We start from the raw sequence: 15,068 nt of genomic DNA, 5'->3' as shown, positions 1-15,068 counted from the left end.
TCCCCAAACCTCTCCTCCCTCCCACTGATGCACCCACCCCACTTCCTGGGTGCCCCTCCCCCACACTCCCCTCCCCTTCTTCCCATTACTTTCAGCCAGCACCACCTCCTGGCACCTTGGGAGCATCTTCTGTTCCCTCCTCGTCTCTCACAACCTCATCTCTCCTTTCTCCATCTTACCTCTAACCCTGCACACACCTTCCCCATGTCCAGGCACCACAGAATTATCTACTCCCCCTCTTCTCCTCCTCTCACATGGCTCTGTTCTCCTTTCACCTTTGGGCTCCTGAATGACAACATTATACTCTCTTCTATCAAAAGAGGAGCTCATCTGACTGTCACACAAGCCATGCATTGGTCACACACCTATTTACTCAATTTAGAATTCTACAGGCAGCATATTTTCCTCTTAAAATGAGAAAAAGGCATGAAAGCTACAGTTATTAATGCAGTTATGAATGTAGCCAATAAGGATACATTCAATGCCATTTTAAAATGTCTGATGGCACCAAAAAGGCACATGTCCAAAAATGATACTAGTGGGTGGGAGATAAGGCAAAAAAAGGGGGGGCAAGGAAACTTGTCAAAACTTGTATGATGAATAAAGGTATAAAGTTATTACTACTCAGGTTCTTCAGAGACCCCACAGCTTCTAATAACCCAGGAGACAGGACTCCTTACCCAGCGAGGTCACCGTCTCATAGTTCTCCTGCATGACATCCCTGTAGAGGGCTCTCTGAACAGGGTCCAGCAGAGCCCATTCCCCCTTGGTGAAATACACAGCCACCTCCTCGAAAGTCACCAACTCCTGAAAGAGCAAGAGTCCAACACTCAGTACCTGCTGCCCCACTCACAATCCCACTATTCACGGAACAGCAGCACCAGGTAAATGGAAGCTCCAGGAGGCACATGTTAACAGAGTCCCACCTCACCTTGCCTAGAGCAGCCAGGAAGCATCAGAGGGTAGAATGAGAGAACCTTTGCGTCTCCCAGCTGACAGATGGAGGCAGGGTCATCACATTTATCACATACCTACTAGCCAGAGTTTGATATAGGAGATGGGGCTGGCTCTGGACCCTACTAATGGCTCCCTGGTAGGAAACACTCTCCAAATAAAATATAAGGAAGAAAAGGGAAGTCAGTAGTAAAGAATATTAGTTAGAACAGGGGTAGGCAACCTATGGCACGGGTGCTGAAGGCAGCACGCAAGCTGATTTTCAGTGGCACTCACAATGCCCGGGTCCTGGCCACCAGTCCGGGGGGCTCTGCATTTTAATTTAATTTTAAATGAAGTTTCTTAAACATTTTAAAAGCCTTATTTACTTTACATACAACAATAGTTTAGTTATATATATTATAGACAGAGAAAGATCTTCTAAAAATGTTAAAATGTATTACTGGCCCACTCAAAACCTTAAATTAGAGTGAATAAATGAAGACTTCTGAAAGGTTGCTCACCCTGAGTTAGAAGGTCAGAATTGTAGAAAATTGATAAGGGAAGCTATCAGAAATCAATGACCAATCAATGAAAATAAGAAGGAAGTTTTGAAAAGTATATTAATCCTAACAATGGTAGTGATAAATTACTAGACGGAAATGGCAGAATTATCAAAAATAATGCAGAAGAGGTAAAAGTGTTCAATAAATATTTCTCTCCTGGATTTGGAGAGAAACAGATGATGTAAGTCATATAAGATGTTGACGCTGACAGTCTTTCCATCCCAACAATAACTCACGAGGATGTTAAACAGCAGCTATTACAGTTAGACATGTTTAAATAAGCAGGTCCAGATAACTTGTATTCAAGAGTTTTGAAAGACCTGGTGGAGGAGTGTGGAGGACTGTTAATGGTGATTTTAATTAGGACTTGGAACACTGTGGAAATTCCAGAAGACTAGCCTAAAGCTAATGCTGTGCCAATATTTAAAATCGGTAAAAGAGATGACCCAGCTAATTACAAGAGTGTTAGTCTGATACTGGTCAAGATAATGGAGCAGCGAATATGGATTTAATTAATAAAGAATGAAAGGAGGGTAATATAATTAGTATCAATTAAAGGTTCAGAGACAACAGATCCAATCAAACTAACTGGATATCCTTATTGCATGAGATAAAAAAAGTTTGGTTGCAACTAATAGTATTGATGTAATATACCTAGACTTCTGTAAGGCGTATGACTTGGTTCAGCACAACATTTTGACTAGAAAACTAGAAAGATACAAAATAAACACAACATACATTAAATAGATTAAAAACTATGATTGTAAATGGGGAACCATGCTTGAGTAGATTTCTTTCTAGGGAGTCCCACAAGGATTGGTTCTTGGCCCTGTGTTATTTAACATTCTTATCAATGACCTGGAAGAGAATATAAAATCATCACCGATAACATTTGCAGTTACCACAAAGATCGGGGTTGGTGGTAACTAATGAAGTGTCAGTAGGTTCAGGGTTCAGCACTAGGAGTCTGGGAAGTTTTCCCAGCCCTGGCTAGAGGGTTATTTCCTGTTCCACAAAGAGGGGAAGTTCCATTCCCAACACCTTTGCCTTGAAATTAGGCCCTATCTGACACTACACCCCATATTCAGCATAGTGGTATGATTATCAAATGATTAGGACATAATTATGATGCATTTTGTGCAAGATGCATCATGTTCAGTGTCATTGGAAAAGTTATGATTTGCTGAATATGATTGTCCTATTTGTGTGCATGTATCATGTTCGTATCTGAAGTTATGGATATTGACTCTGTATCTGTATTTCAAATGTACTTACTCTGGATAACAGCCACAACGAGCCTTTCAGGTACAACAAAGAAGCCAGACAGTGTTCATGGCTCATCAACAAAGACAATGGACCATGGAAGAGCTTAGTGTGGAAGCCAGTAAATAATTAACAAGGTTTTGAAGAGATCTTAATGAATGTTAGTTAGCATGAGTTAGGTTAACTGTGACCCTGGTGACGTGAGGAAGCAAGATAATGTAAGACAGAGTGAATTGTGTGAAAGTTATTACGACCTTGCAATGTGCAGTCTTGCAGTCTTGTTTTTCTAGTGAGATAGCAGAAAAGCTTATGTATAAACAAAATGTATTTGTTGCTTTTTACTGTCTGTATTATTGCTAGAAATTGTCTGTAAAAGGTATAAAGGCTTGCTGTAATTGTTTACCAGTTGAGAGACCTGTCCAGGACCCTGTGTCCTATGGCACTCTCTCCCTCCATTGTAATTACTGGAGAAATAATAAAGTATTTAATTTTGCTGCACCCAAACAAAAAGCGAGAACTAAGTTTTTCTTCGACAATTTGGGGGCTCGTCCGGAATGGCAACGCCCACGGACCCACAGACAACTACTACGGATCATTCCCCTTCGAACCCCATGGCGCCACATGAGAGGTATGAGACCTTTTGAAATCTCTATTGGGGTATCGGAGGAGGATTTTCCGTGAGGACGTCTGTCTCCGTTGGGCTCACGCCATCTGAACTTATTGACTGTGCAGCAGGATCAGATGCAAAGTGGTATTGGGGAGAGGCCCCAATAAGGTTAGTTTATAGCAGTACTGGGAACTGCTGAGTTGGCCAAGGAAATGCATAAGGTAATGCATAAGGTAATGCATAGGTAAATGCATTAGAATGCACCGGTGCTGAGGGGTTTTTACCGCCTCAAGAGGGGTTGTCATACCGCCTCATGGTATTGGTCCGGACCAGGTAAAGATGCATCATGGTTTAAAAAAAAAAAAAGAGAGATAAAAAGGTTGAAAAAGGGTTAAAAAGAAAAAGAAAAAGGAAGAAAAAGAGGCCTTGGTGTGTGTGTGTGTACACCAGTGTGAGTGGCTGTTATCGGGCTAGCCCAGTAACTAGTGGATCTTTAGGAGATCCGACCCACGGTGGGCTGACTCAGCCTGGCATAGTCCGGCGAGGAAGCTGCCTGGGTCTAGGGGTGTGTGAACCCATCTTCCCTCCCCTTTCCCTTCCGTGTGGGCTACTGACAGTCTGATCATCTCCTTGGTTTTTGAGCCGCTAGCACGGACAGGACACCCTCTCTGTGTGTGTAAGTGGAAAATGGGTAAGGGACAGTCTAAATATTCCACCTCACCCCCTAAGGGTACCCCAGCATATTACATGTACGTACATTATGGTCCTAAAACCTGCAGGTATTTAAATGATTGGAATCTGTATACGCGTGAAAATTCATTTAAACAATGCCCATTAGAAGGTACCTTCAATTTAGATAAGATCATATATCTCAGTGGAGCTTTAATCACAAAGAAAAACCTCTGTCACAGTGTGAGCAATTTGTCTAGGAACGGGTTAATTTGAAATTCGGCTTAGCCCTGAGATAAAGGAGAAGTTGTTTTGTCTTCAAGGTCATGAATTAGTGCGGACTATGCTAAGTGCAAAGAAAAACTGCTTTCAGCCCCAGCTGCTTGTGGAAAATAGAAACTGAGGCAAACCAACAGCAGGAGTTACAGAATTGGAATTATATTTGCAAAGCTTAACTTCCCAGTGAGACATGTGTGAGTATTAAAGTGGTTTAAGGCTTGGGGCATTCATATTTTTCCTGAGTGATGTGGGAGCATTCCCAACACTCTCCATTGTTGTTTTATTATTTTAATGAAGCTTTAAAATTTGATTATATGCTCTGTCAGTCTGATCACCTGACATGAGGGATAAATCAGTAACAGGAATTTGTCACAGTTTGGTGAGCAATTGCAGAATTTACACCATCTATCTGTTTTACCCTTGTTAGTTTATGTTTGCTTTGTTTGGTACTGTTGGTGTTTTGTGTTAAGAATAGCATGATTATAGGTGAGCTCTAATAGAATAAGGAAACACTATTTGGTTTTGGTGCACTATTTAGCTTTGGCTCTGTTTTGTTTAACCGGTTACTGATGTTTTTCTGCTCTGTTCATTTGGGCGTTAGGTGTGTGAGCGGAACTGAACTTCTCGTTCGTAATTCCTCAGGGTGGAAGCCATGTGTGCGATGAAGCTCTGAGGTTGTCCTGAGATTTTTACAGTCCCGCCCCCCCGTAGCGGACAATATAATAGAAGTAGAAAAGTTTGGCTTAGACTGTAATTTTCTTTGCTCTCTGTGTAATTTTCTTTTCTGTTTAAGTGTCAGCAGACAAATGGGTGGGTCTCTGGGTAGACCCCAAAGGGGTTTGGATTATGTGTTCAGTAAATGGCCATGTATTTTTGCCCAGGTGGCAAGCCTTACTAGGGAGGACTCAGGTAGTCTTGTGAGTAGAAATATTTTGGGGACAATATTTTGGGCTAGTTGAGTAGCCCACCCTCCTAGCTAAGAACTGGTTGTGGAACAAGCTAGTGTCCATGGACGGGACGATTCAGCGAGGAAAAACGGATCGGGCCCAAGCGGGAGGGCAACAGACAGAGTGATTGGAAAACAGGTTGGAAACTTTTGAGGGTGTAGTGGAAAGAAGGAGTAAGTAAATATAAGCATGAGGATTTCAAATACTCAGAAAGATATTTGGAATGGTGATTTGCATTGGTAAAGTGGCTGTTGGAAGGAAAAACGCAATTGATTTTTAAGGGAAAATGAAAAATTGACTCTGTGTTTGCTGGGGGGAACAGCAGTTGAACTTTGTGAAAAAGCTAAAGAGAACAGTTTTTTGGTGTCTTTGACATGTTTGTGAATGAATTCAGGCAAAGAACTTATTAGATTGCAATCATTTGGCTATGAACAATTTTGTTAAATCAGTTGAAGAATGTATACAGTGCTATGTAATGACATTTTATTAGGCCCTACAGGCACTATAAGTGGTGATGTTTTCTTTCAGTGTTTAAAAGCAGGAGTTAAAAGAAAAAAAAAGCAAGCCGGAGAGCATCTGTGTTAATGCAAATTAACTAACTGATAAGGTAGAGGCCGCTGAATTAGGGCTGTCTAAGAAGCACATACGAGAAAATATGGGGTAATTCCTCTGTTTTGCCTAGAATTAACAAGAGTATTTGTATATTTTAAGTATTTAACTGCCCCGAAGGCGTGGACCTCTGTTTTTGTCTTTTAGATAATTAAAGAACATTAATGCCAGCTACACAGCATTCAACGTACCTTGATTTACTGGCACAGTAAAAAATTATGTTGTGTGTTCTACGTTCTGTCTTGTTGTGTTTTTTTTTCGTGGCCAGAATTGTTGTGTTTAATATTTTCATGAGATGGTCTGATTTGACATCAAGCGAAAATGTTGCATTGCAATGCAGATACTTGTTTTGTTCAACTTAGAATACAAAGTGTTTAGTTACATCAGAAAATGTGATATACTAAAGTCTAATACATTTTCTTCGGTAAGAGAAAGAAACTACATTGGCCAAATCTTTTAATTGAGACTTGTTGTTAAAATTTGCATACTGACAGTCTTTGGAAGCAAGGACATGGAAAGTTAACCCACTCCCCATATTGTACAAGGGATCCTTCTGGCTACCTCAGACTTTTAGCCAGAGGGCTGGGGATGGTGGATAGCTATTGGACTAGAAGTTATATTAAGTGAACTTCTCAAAGTGGGTGTGCTTGTCCTGGCTTGTTCTTCCAAAGTTCTGTAATAAGGTTATTTTAGTGAAAGGGTATATGTGGCATACATTGAATGATAATACTTCTGTACTGTATAACAGTACTGTTTATGTGTTCATGGTATGAAAAAGGTGTATAATTGAAGAGTAAAAGTTTCCTTTGTAGGTTAAATGGAAAAAACAACCAGAGAATGGCTAACATGCGCTGGCCCCAGTCAAGGACACCGCTTGGCTGCCTACCAAGGGAAGGGGGGGGGGGAATGTTTGCTGCAGTTACACGAGATTGGTGTGCAGCGGCCAGCCCACTCTCCTCCTTGGGGACCTTTTGTAAATATTCAGACTGATTTTATTTCGATGTCTACATGTTGTGGTTATGGATATGTATTTGTTTTAGTTGATGTATTTACCACTTGGGTTAAAGCTTTTCCCAGCAGGAAAGCAGGTGTCAGGACTGTTGTGACATTTTGCTTAAAGATTTTGTGCCACGTTTTGCCATCCCTGTGGGTATCAACAGTGGTCGTGGAATTCATTTTTACTGGACAGATTGTAAAGGAGTTATGTGCAACTCACTGCCCTCACCACCCACAGTCTGCTGGGACAGTGGAACGCCGGAACGGGACTTACAAAAAGTAAACTGGCCAGGATTTGTGCTGAGACACACTTAAAGTGGCCAGATGCCCTTCCTTTGACACTGATGTGTATGAGAACCATTCCCAATCGAACGACTGGACTCAGCCCTCATGAAATTTGACAGGACACCCAATGCTGACTACCAACTGCACCCCCACTAACCCCAGCTCAGATGGACATTCATTTGCTGGATAACATAATGCTTAAATATTGTCAGGCACTAATGAAATGTGTTAAGTCTTTTGATACACAGGTGATGGAAGCACTACCATAGGATCCTGTGCAACCTTGCCACTCGTTGGAACCAGGAGCCTGGGTCTACATAAAGATCCATCAGCAAAAGACTGCCTTGGCTCCATGCTGGAAAGGCCCTTTCCAAGTCCTGCTGACTACCAACACCGCTGTGAAGTGCCACAGACTGACTGCTTGGACCCAGGATTCTCACTGCAAAAAGACCCCTCCACATCAGAAGAATTTTCCTATTGATGATTAGCCTATTCTTTCTTCTAGTTCTACTGTGCTTCTGGACAGCAGGGAAAAAGCTCCCTTGTCCACTGACAGACCAACTGTGCCTTTAGACTTTTCTAGAAAAAGCACAGCTATTACAGGGTGATATGTGCTGGCAACCTCTCCTGTAGGATGCTAAACCTTGATTGTTTTGGGAAAGGAGAAGAAGCACTCACTCCACTGACATTGCCAAAGTCCAGGAATTCCTGACTGAAAAGGACATTGAGAACTGACCCTGGTGAAGAAACAAAGAATTACATACTGGCAGGAAGAAATTTGTGGGACCCATGCTTGGGACTGTGGTATTAATTGGATTTTGGGGTTTATTCTACAGGCTGCGCCCTGTGTTCTGGATAAATCCTTCAGTATGTATTGCCCTCCCTTATTGGATTTTAACTGACATTGCCCTTATCCAGTTTTCTACATACCCAGATTGCTCACAAGGGGCTGCCATTAGATTAGCACAACAAAAGGCATGGGTTATTTCCTCTGGACAAAACGGGAATTGACCAGATCCCTGTGGGCTGGAGCCAATAGTGTAGTAGCCATTTGGACTACTCTTCCAGGCCAAGAACATGATAAGAAATTGGGGCAACTAGAAAAGGCCACTAGTCTTATTTTTGAAGCTCAGCTATCTTCAGTACAGGCTGGAGTTGGTGAGTTACATGTCATTTCCACCCTTAGTTCTATGACCCAGAAGTTACTGACAGAGATGGTATTGAATATCACCGAGGCTGGGAAGGCATTGCAGTGGGATCTGGACTAGACTTGGCCCACTGCCCTTCCAGACACGTCAGGAGTACCATCTGATCTGTGGTCATGAAGACATACTTGGACACTTTCTGGATGGAAGTGTGGACATTCACAGTGCTCCTTCCAAGCATATGGACCGGTTAGGGTGGGTGTGGGCTCCCACATACCGAATCCTGCTGGGTCCATGGGGAGGATGCATGTGGAACTGAATTGTTTACCGAGACATCTGGGGAAATTAGACCACCTGGTATCTCCAACTGATTTCTAGACAGTACCCCTAGAATGACACCTGACATTTTGGATAAGAATAGAGAGTCAATGGACATTTTGGCCGTTAGAACCACCACAGCTCAGTGTATCTATAAACTGAAGCTAGGGGAAGTTGTCACTGTTTATGACAATATTTGTTGAGAGGGTGGAGGTCAAGGAACCATTCTGACGGGACACCCATTTTTTCAACCTAATGATAGCTGTGTGTGCGTTAATGCCACCACTTTACAAGATATACATATTGATCTTACCACTGCTGCAGGCAATTATATCATTTACTGGCCTGCAGATAGAAAGCAGATAGAATATTGCAAGTAGCTCTTAGATTTTAGGTATATTTTGATTGGACTAGAATAATACCTGATCGGTTTTAAAATTTGCTTTCATTGTTACCAAAGGTTCAAAGAATCTCTGAATTGCAAGGGCAAATTCCCATGCTTTAGAATATATATCAAGCTGGAAGGAATGCCTTTCATACAGCTTATAGAGTGTTTACTTTATGTACTAGGTATGATGTTTTGTGCTTTGTGTTTGCAATTGTACAACAGCCCCATTATATTATATTATTCCTATGGGATTGTTATTGTTTGTAGTGTTGAGAGTTAATTTAGGATTATATTATTGTTGTTGTTGTTGTAAATAACGTAAGAATAGCAATACCTTTCATGTTCATGCTAATCATGCATTGTCATTACGTCCCATGACGGTTGACATGTTTGCTGTAGAATCTGAAGTCCATAGTTTCATGCGAATTGAGATTTGAAATTGTTTGTTGTACTAGAAGTACAAAAGGGGGGAGTGTGGAAGCCAGTAAATAATTAACAAGGTTTTGAAGAGATCTTAATGAATGTTAGTTAGCATGAGTTAGGTTAACTGTGACCCTGGTGACGTGAGGAAGCAAGATAATGTAAGACAGAGTGAATTGTGTGAAAGTTATTACGACCTTGCAATGTGCAGTCTTGCAGTCTTGTTTTTCTAGTGAGATAGCAGAAAAGCTTATGTATAAACAAAATGTATTTGTTGCTTTTTACTGTCTGTATTATTGCTAGAAATTGTCTGTAAAAGGTATAAAGGCTTGCTGTAATTGTTTACCAGTTGAGAGACCTGTCCAGGACCCTGTGTCCTATGGCACTCTCTCCCTCCATTGTAATTACTGGAGAAATAATAAAGTATTTAATTTTGCTGCACCCAAACAAAAGCGAGAACTAAGTTTTTCTTCAACATTAGCCTTCTTGTGAATGTTTCAGCCAGCCTATGAGTCATGGTTACTATGACTCAGCAGGACATGCTAGTGCATGTGACCAGACCATATGACACTAAACTCCATTTTGGTACCTGTATTTTTCCACAAACTGGACTGGGAACTGAGTTTGGAACAAAGGGGTCCCGCCATATGGAAAAGCTACATAAGGTGGGTGTGACATCATCTCTTGGCCTCATTCCGCACACAAAAGAACTCCTGGAAACACCTGAGGAACAAAGACTGAACTGGGGGATGTGTTGGTCCCAGGGTAAAGGGATTTCTAGCTTGTGTATGGAAACTTGGGGGACTGCTTCTATCATCAGTCAGGGTGAGAAATTGCTAATTCAAATTCTATCCATCTAGTATGTCAGGCTTTTTTGAGTTTTTGGTTATTTGCTAAGTCATCTGCTTTGATCTGTTTGCTAACACTTATTGCTGGGAAATTGGCTGTTGTCTTCTCTCTCTCCTTGAGTGGCTTAGGTAAAGCACTCAGGTGGCTTAGTTGGGTGTATGGCGCCACCTGCTGTCGTGTTGGGTGATAACAGGGCCTGGAGAGGCTGGCTGAATCTCCAGCAAAGCAGTGTGAGAAGGTGTAATGGAGTAGGGGCTGTCTGTGTGGGAGATGGGAGAGCCGGGGATTACTTTAGGTGAGAGACAAGTGCTCAGCCTGTAACCTGAGCCAGGGAGCAGGGAGGGGTGTCAGCACCTTTGCCCAGGAAGGTGGACAAAGGAAGGGGCCGGCTGGAGGGAGGGGAGTTTAGTTTCGGTTTTGGGCTGGGTGGTTGGAATTTAGGGGACAAAGCTTCCTGGACCCCACAGGCGCTTGATTGAGGGGTCCTGGCTGTGCCTCCAAGCTCTGCTGTAACCTGCATTCCTGTTTTCCAATAAACCTTCTGTTTTACTGGCTGGCTGAGAGTCACTGTGAGTCCCAGGAAGTGGGGTACAGGACCAGACTCCCACACCCGTGAGAACTGGTGGTAGCGGTGGGATTTACTGCACCCCGTGGACGGCGCTTCCTGCAGTAAGTGACTGGGGAGCAGTAAAAGAAAGGGACAATTTTAGGGGTAATTAACCCTTGGGAGTGTGTGACCAGAGAGAAGGAATTTGCAGTAACAGGGTCCCCCGGGGGATTGCAGCGAGCGGTCCCAGGGGCGGAGGAGTCTGCGGATCGACCCTGGCAGAAAGGTGGTGACCTTAAGAAGGGCTGGTGCACTAGGGGTCTCCCTGGAATCCGTGGGGAGCGGTGAGCAGGAAGATGTATGCCAAGCAGCTTAAGTGTGACCTGGTGGAGCTGTGGAAGCAGAGGGGGCTGCGCAGAGGGAGGCTCACCAAAGACCAGCTGATTGCCCAGCTAGAGGAGGGAGACCGCTTGAATGAACTGATCCCTGTGTCTGAGGGAAGCAGCCTGGCAGATGCAGCGCAGGCCCCAGTGTCTGTCCCAGCTGGGAGTGGTCAGCTGGCAGCTGAGGGCTTCCCGAGACCCCCCCTTCCTATGCCTAGGGGAAGGGCGGGGAGGATCCCAGTGAATACCCAGGGCACTGTGACCCCCGCGGCCAGCAGGGGATCCTCCCGGTGAAGCTCACCCCCCAGCAGGGGATCGTCCCGGAGACGTTCGGCATCCGTGGAGCGGAAGCGGCTGGAATGGGAGAAGGAGCTAAAACTGAGACAGCTGGAGGATCATGAGAAACAGAGAGAACATGACCTGGAGGAGAAAGCGAGACAGCGAGACCATGAGGAGAGACAGAGAGACCATGACCGGGAGGAGAAAGAGAGACAGCATCATCATGAGCTGGAACTGGTGAGGCTGAGGGGCAGTGAGCCCCCGGCTGTGGTGAGTGAGGGGGGGCCCAGGACTGAGCAGAGCTTTGATAAATGCATCCTGGTCCAGCGTAAGGAGGGGGAGGACATGGATGACTTCCTGGATGCCTTTGAGATGGCCTGCGAGCTGCACCAGGTAGATCCTGCAGACAGGCTCCGGGTTCTCACCCCCTTACTGGACCCCAAGGCCGTGGCACTGTACTGCCAGATGGGAGAGGAGGAGAAAGGGAACTACGAACTATTCAAGCAGGCCCTGCTGCGCGAGTTTGGGCTGACTCCTGAAATGTACCAGGAAAGGTTCCGGAGTCAGTATCAAACCCCTAAGGTCTCCTATCTGCAACTAGCCGTCCGCATGGAGGGGTACGCCAGCAAGTGGGCAGATGGGGCCCAGACGAAGGGGGACGTGATTAAACTGCTGGTACTGGAGCAACTGTATGAGCGGTGCCCATCCGACCTGAGGCTGTGGTTGAGGGACCAAAAGCCGGAGAACCCGCGACATGCAGGGTGGCTGGCCGATGACTTTGTGAAGAGCCGGTTGGGGGGTGGCAGGGAGGAGTCCCAAAGGAACAGGCCCGCTGCGATGCAGAGAGAGAGTCATCCTGGGACCTCCCAAAGGGGGAATCGGGAGAACCCCCTCCCAAGGGGAACGCCCAGCGTTAGGGACAACCAACCAGTTCGAGGGGACCAACGGGACATGAGCTGCTATCAATGCGGCCAGAGAGGCCACATACGATCCCAGTGCCCCAGGCTCAAGGACAGACTGAGCAGACAGACCTCACACCGGATTAACTTGGTAGAGACCCAGCTGGACGAGGGGCAGCGTTCCCAGGAAAGGGGGACTGGCCGCATACCACCGGCGAAGGAGGGAGGAGGGCCCCAGGTCAGCTCCTCCTGGGGGGCTGGATGCTCCAGGCTCCGAGTTTTTGGTTTACAGGGTGGGGGCAGGGCTGTCCCTGCGGAGCGAGTGCCTTGTTTCCCTGGAGGCAGATGGGAGAAAGGTCACTGGGTACTGGGACACGGGCGCAGAGGTGACGCTGGCCCGGCCCGAGGTGGTGGCCTCAGATCGGATGGTGCCCGACACCTACTTGAACCTGATGGGTGTGAGCGGGACCCCATTCAAGGTGCCCATGGCGAGGGTACACCTGAAGTGGGGGGCCAAGTGGGTACACCCATATTTGCCCACGGAGGGGTTAATGGTGGGGGACCTGGAGGTCTGGCCCAGCAACGCCCTGGGTGCCCTGGTCATGACCCAGCCAGCGAGAGAACAGGTCCCCATCCCTGTCCCAGCTGCTGAGTTCCAGGCCGAGTTGCAGAAGGATCCCTCCTTGCGGAAGCCCAGGGAACGGGCTAACCTCAGTGCGGTACAGACCATGAGGAGAGGGTGCAAGGAGAGGTTCCTGTGGGAGAAGGGGTTCCTGTACCGAGAATGGGCTCCCCCAGGGGAAGTAGAGTCATGGGGGATCAGGAGGCAGCTGGTGGTTCCCCAGAAGTTTCGCCACAAGCTGCTGTACCTGGCCCATGACATCCCCCTCGCAGGGCACCAGGGAATTCAACGCACCAGGCAGAGGCTGCGACAGAACTTTTACTGGCCTGGGGTCTTTACCCATGTCCGACAGTACTGCCGATCCTGTGACCCCTGCCAGCGGGTGGGGAAGGCCCGAGACAAGGGGAAAGCAGCTTTGAGGCCTTTACCCTTCATAGAAGAACCTTTCCAGAAGGTGGCCATGGACATAGTGGGACCTCTCAGCAAGCCGACCCGGTCGGGGAAGAAATACATTCTGGTGGTAGTAGACTTCGCCACTCGCTATCCTGAGGCGGTGGCCTTGTCCTGTATCAAAGCCGACACCGTGACAGATGCGCTGCTGACCATTTTCAGCCGGGTGGGGTTCCCCAAGGAAATCTTAACGGACCAGGGGTCCAACTTCATGTCAGCCCTGCTCCGGTGCTTGTGGGAGAAATGTGGGGTCCGGCACAACTGGGCCTCAGCGTATCACCCCCAGACCAACGGGCTGGTGGAAAGGTTCAATGGGACGCTAAAGATGATGCTAAAAACCTTTATGCACCAGCACCCACAGGACTGGGACAAGTACTTACCTCACCTGCTGTTCGCGTACAGGGAGGTACCCCAGGAATCTACTGGGTTCTCGCCTTTCAAACTGTTATATGGAAGGCGGGTGAGGGGGCCCCTGGACCTGATGAGAGACGAATGGGAGGGGAAGGCCGCTCCCGATGGAGAGTCAGTGGTGGAGTATGTCCTGACCTTCCGGGAAAGACTGGCCGAGCTCATGGGCCTGGCCAGGGAGAATCTGGCCAGAGCCCAGAGGAAGCAGAAGGTCTGGTATGATCGCACGGCGTGGGACCGTGCCTTCGCCACTGGGGATCAAGTGATGGTTCTCATCCCCATGAGGAAAAACAAACTCCAGGCTGCCTGGGAAGGGCCCTTCAAGGTTGTCAAGCAACTAAATGAGGTAAACTATGTGGTGGAGCTGTTGAACCGGGCGCACCACCGCTGGGTGTACCATGTGAATATGATGAAGCCATACTATGACAGGGGGAATGTGGTGTTGGCCGTGTGTGGACATTGGGAGGAGCAGGGAGATGACCCTTTAGTGGATCTATTCCCTGGGACAAAAGCTGGTTCCCCACCGGGAGGCAATTCCCCTCTCTGATCAGCTGACCCTGGCCCAGCATGCTGAGATCAGAGGGGTGCTGCAGCTATACCGACAGCTGTTTTCCAACCAGCCTGGACGCACTAATTTAACTGTCCAACGGGTGGAGACTGGGTCACATCCCCCTATAAGATGTTCCCCTTTTCGGGTCACTGGGAAAACTGCCCAGGACCTACAAAGAGAGGTCAGGGACATGCTGGCTTTGGGGGTGATCCAGCCGTCTTCCAGCCCTTGGGCCTCGCCGGTGGTGCTGGTCCCCAAAAAGGAATGGGTCGATCCGGTTCTGTGCGGACTATCGAAAACTCAATGCCATCACCATATCTGATGCCTACCCCATGCCCAGGCCTGACGAGCTCCTAGTCAAGCTGGGAGGCGCTCAGTACCTCACCGCCATGGATCTTACAAAGGGCTACTGGCAAGTGCCGCTGGACGCAGATGCCAGGCTGAAATCGGCCTTTATCACCCCTCTGGGGCTCTACGAGTTTCTGACCCTGCCCTTCGGCCTCAAGGGAGCGCCAGCTACCTTCCAGCACCTGGTGGATCAGCTGAGGGGGATGGAGAGTTTTGCCGTGGCATATATTGACGACATCTGCGTCTTCAGCCAGACCTGGGAGAACCACGTGTCACAGGTTAGACGAGTGCTGGACCGACTCCGAGAG

General features: G+C 46.9%; 1 protein-coding gene across 1 annotated transcript in view; it reads right to left on the bottom strand.

Moving 5' to 3' along the window:
- Window positions 1–14,803, bottom strand: part of LOC120381556 (zinc finger protein 3-like) — a gene marked incomplete at its 3' end in the record, with an annotated part of 49,769 nt that extends 34,966 nt beyond the window's left edge. Inside the window, exon 1 of the mRNA XM_039499728.1 lies at window positions 14,798–14,803. Within this exon, the coding sequence (XP_039355662.1) occupies window positions 14,798–14,803 (6 nt within the window). The remainder of the gene's footprint in view (window positions 1–14,797) is intronic.
- Between the last annotated feature and the right edge of the window lie 265 nt (window positions 14,804–15,068).

Source organism: Mauremys reevesii, linkage group 14 (genome assembly GCF_016161935.1).
Source record: "Mauremys reevesii isolate NIE-2019 linkage group 14, ASM1616193v1, whole genome shotgun sequence".
Taxonomy (NCBI): Eukaryota; Metazoa; Chordata; order Testudines; family Geoemydidae; genus Mauremys; species Mauremys reevesii.
Note: the sequence above shows the minus strand (reverse complement) of the source record. Positions and strands in the feature narration are given on the sequence as shown.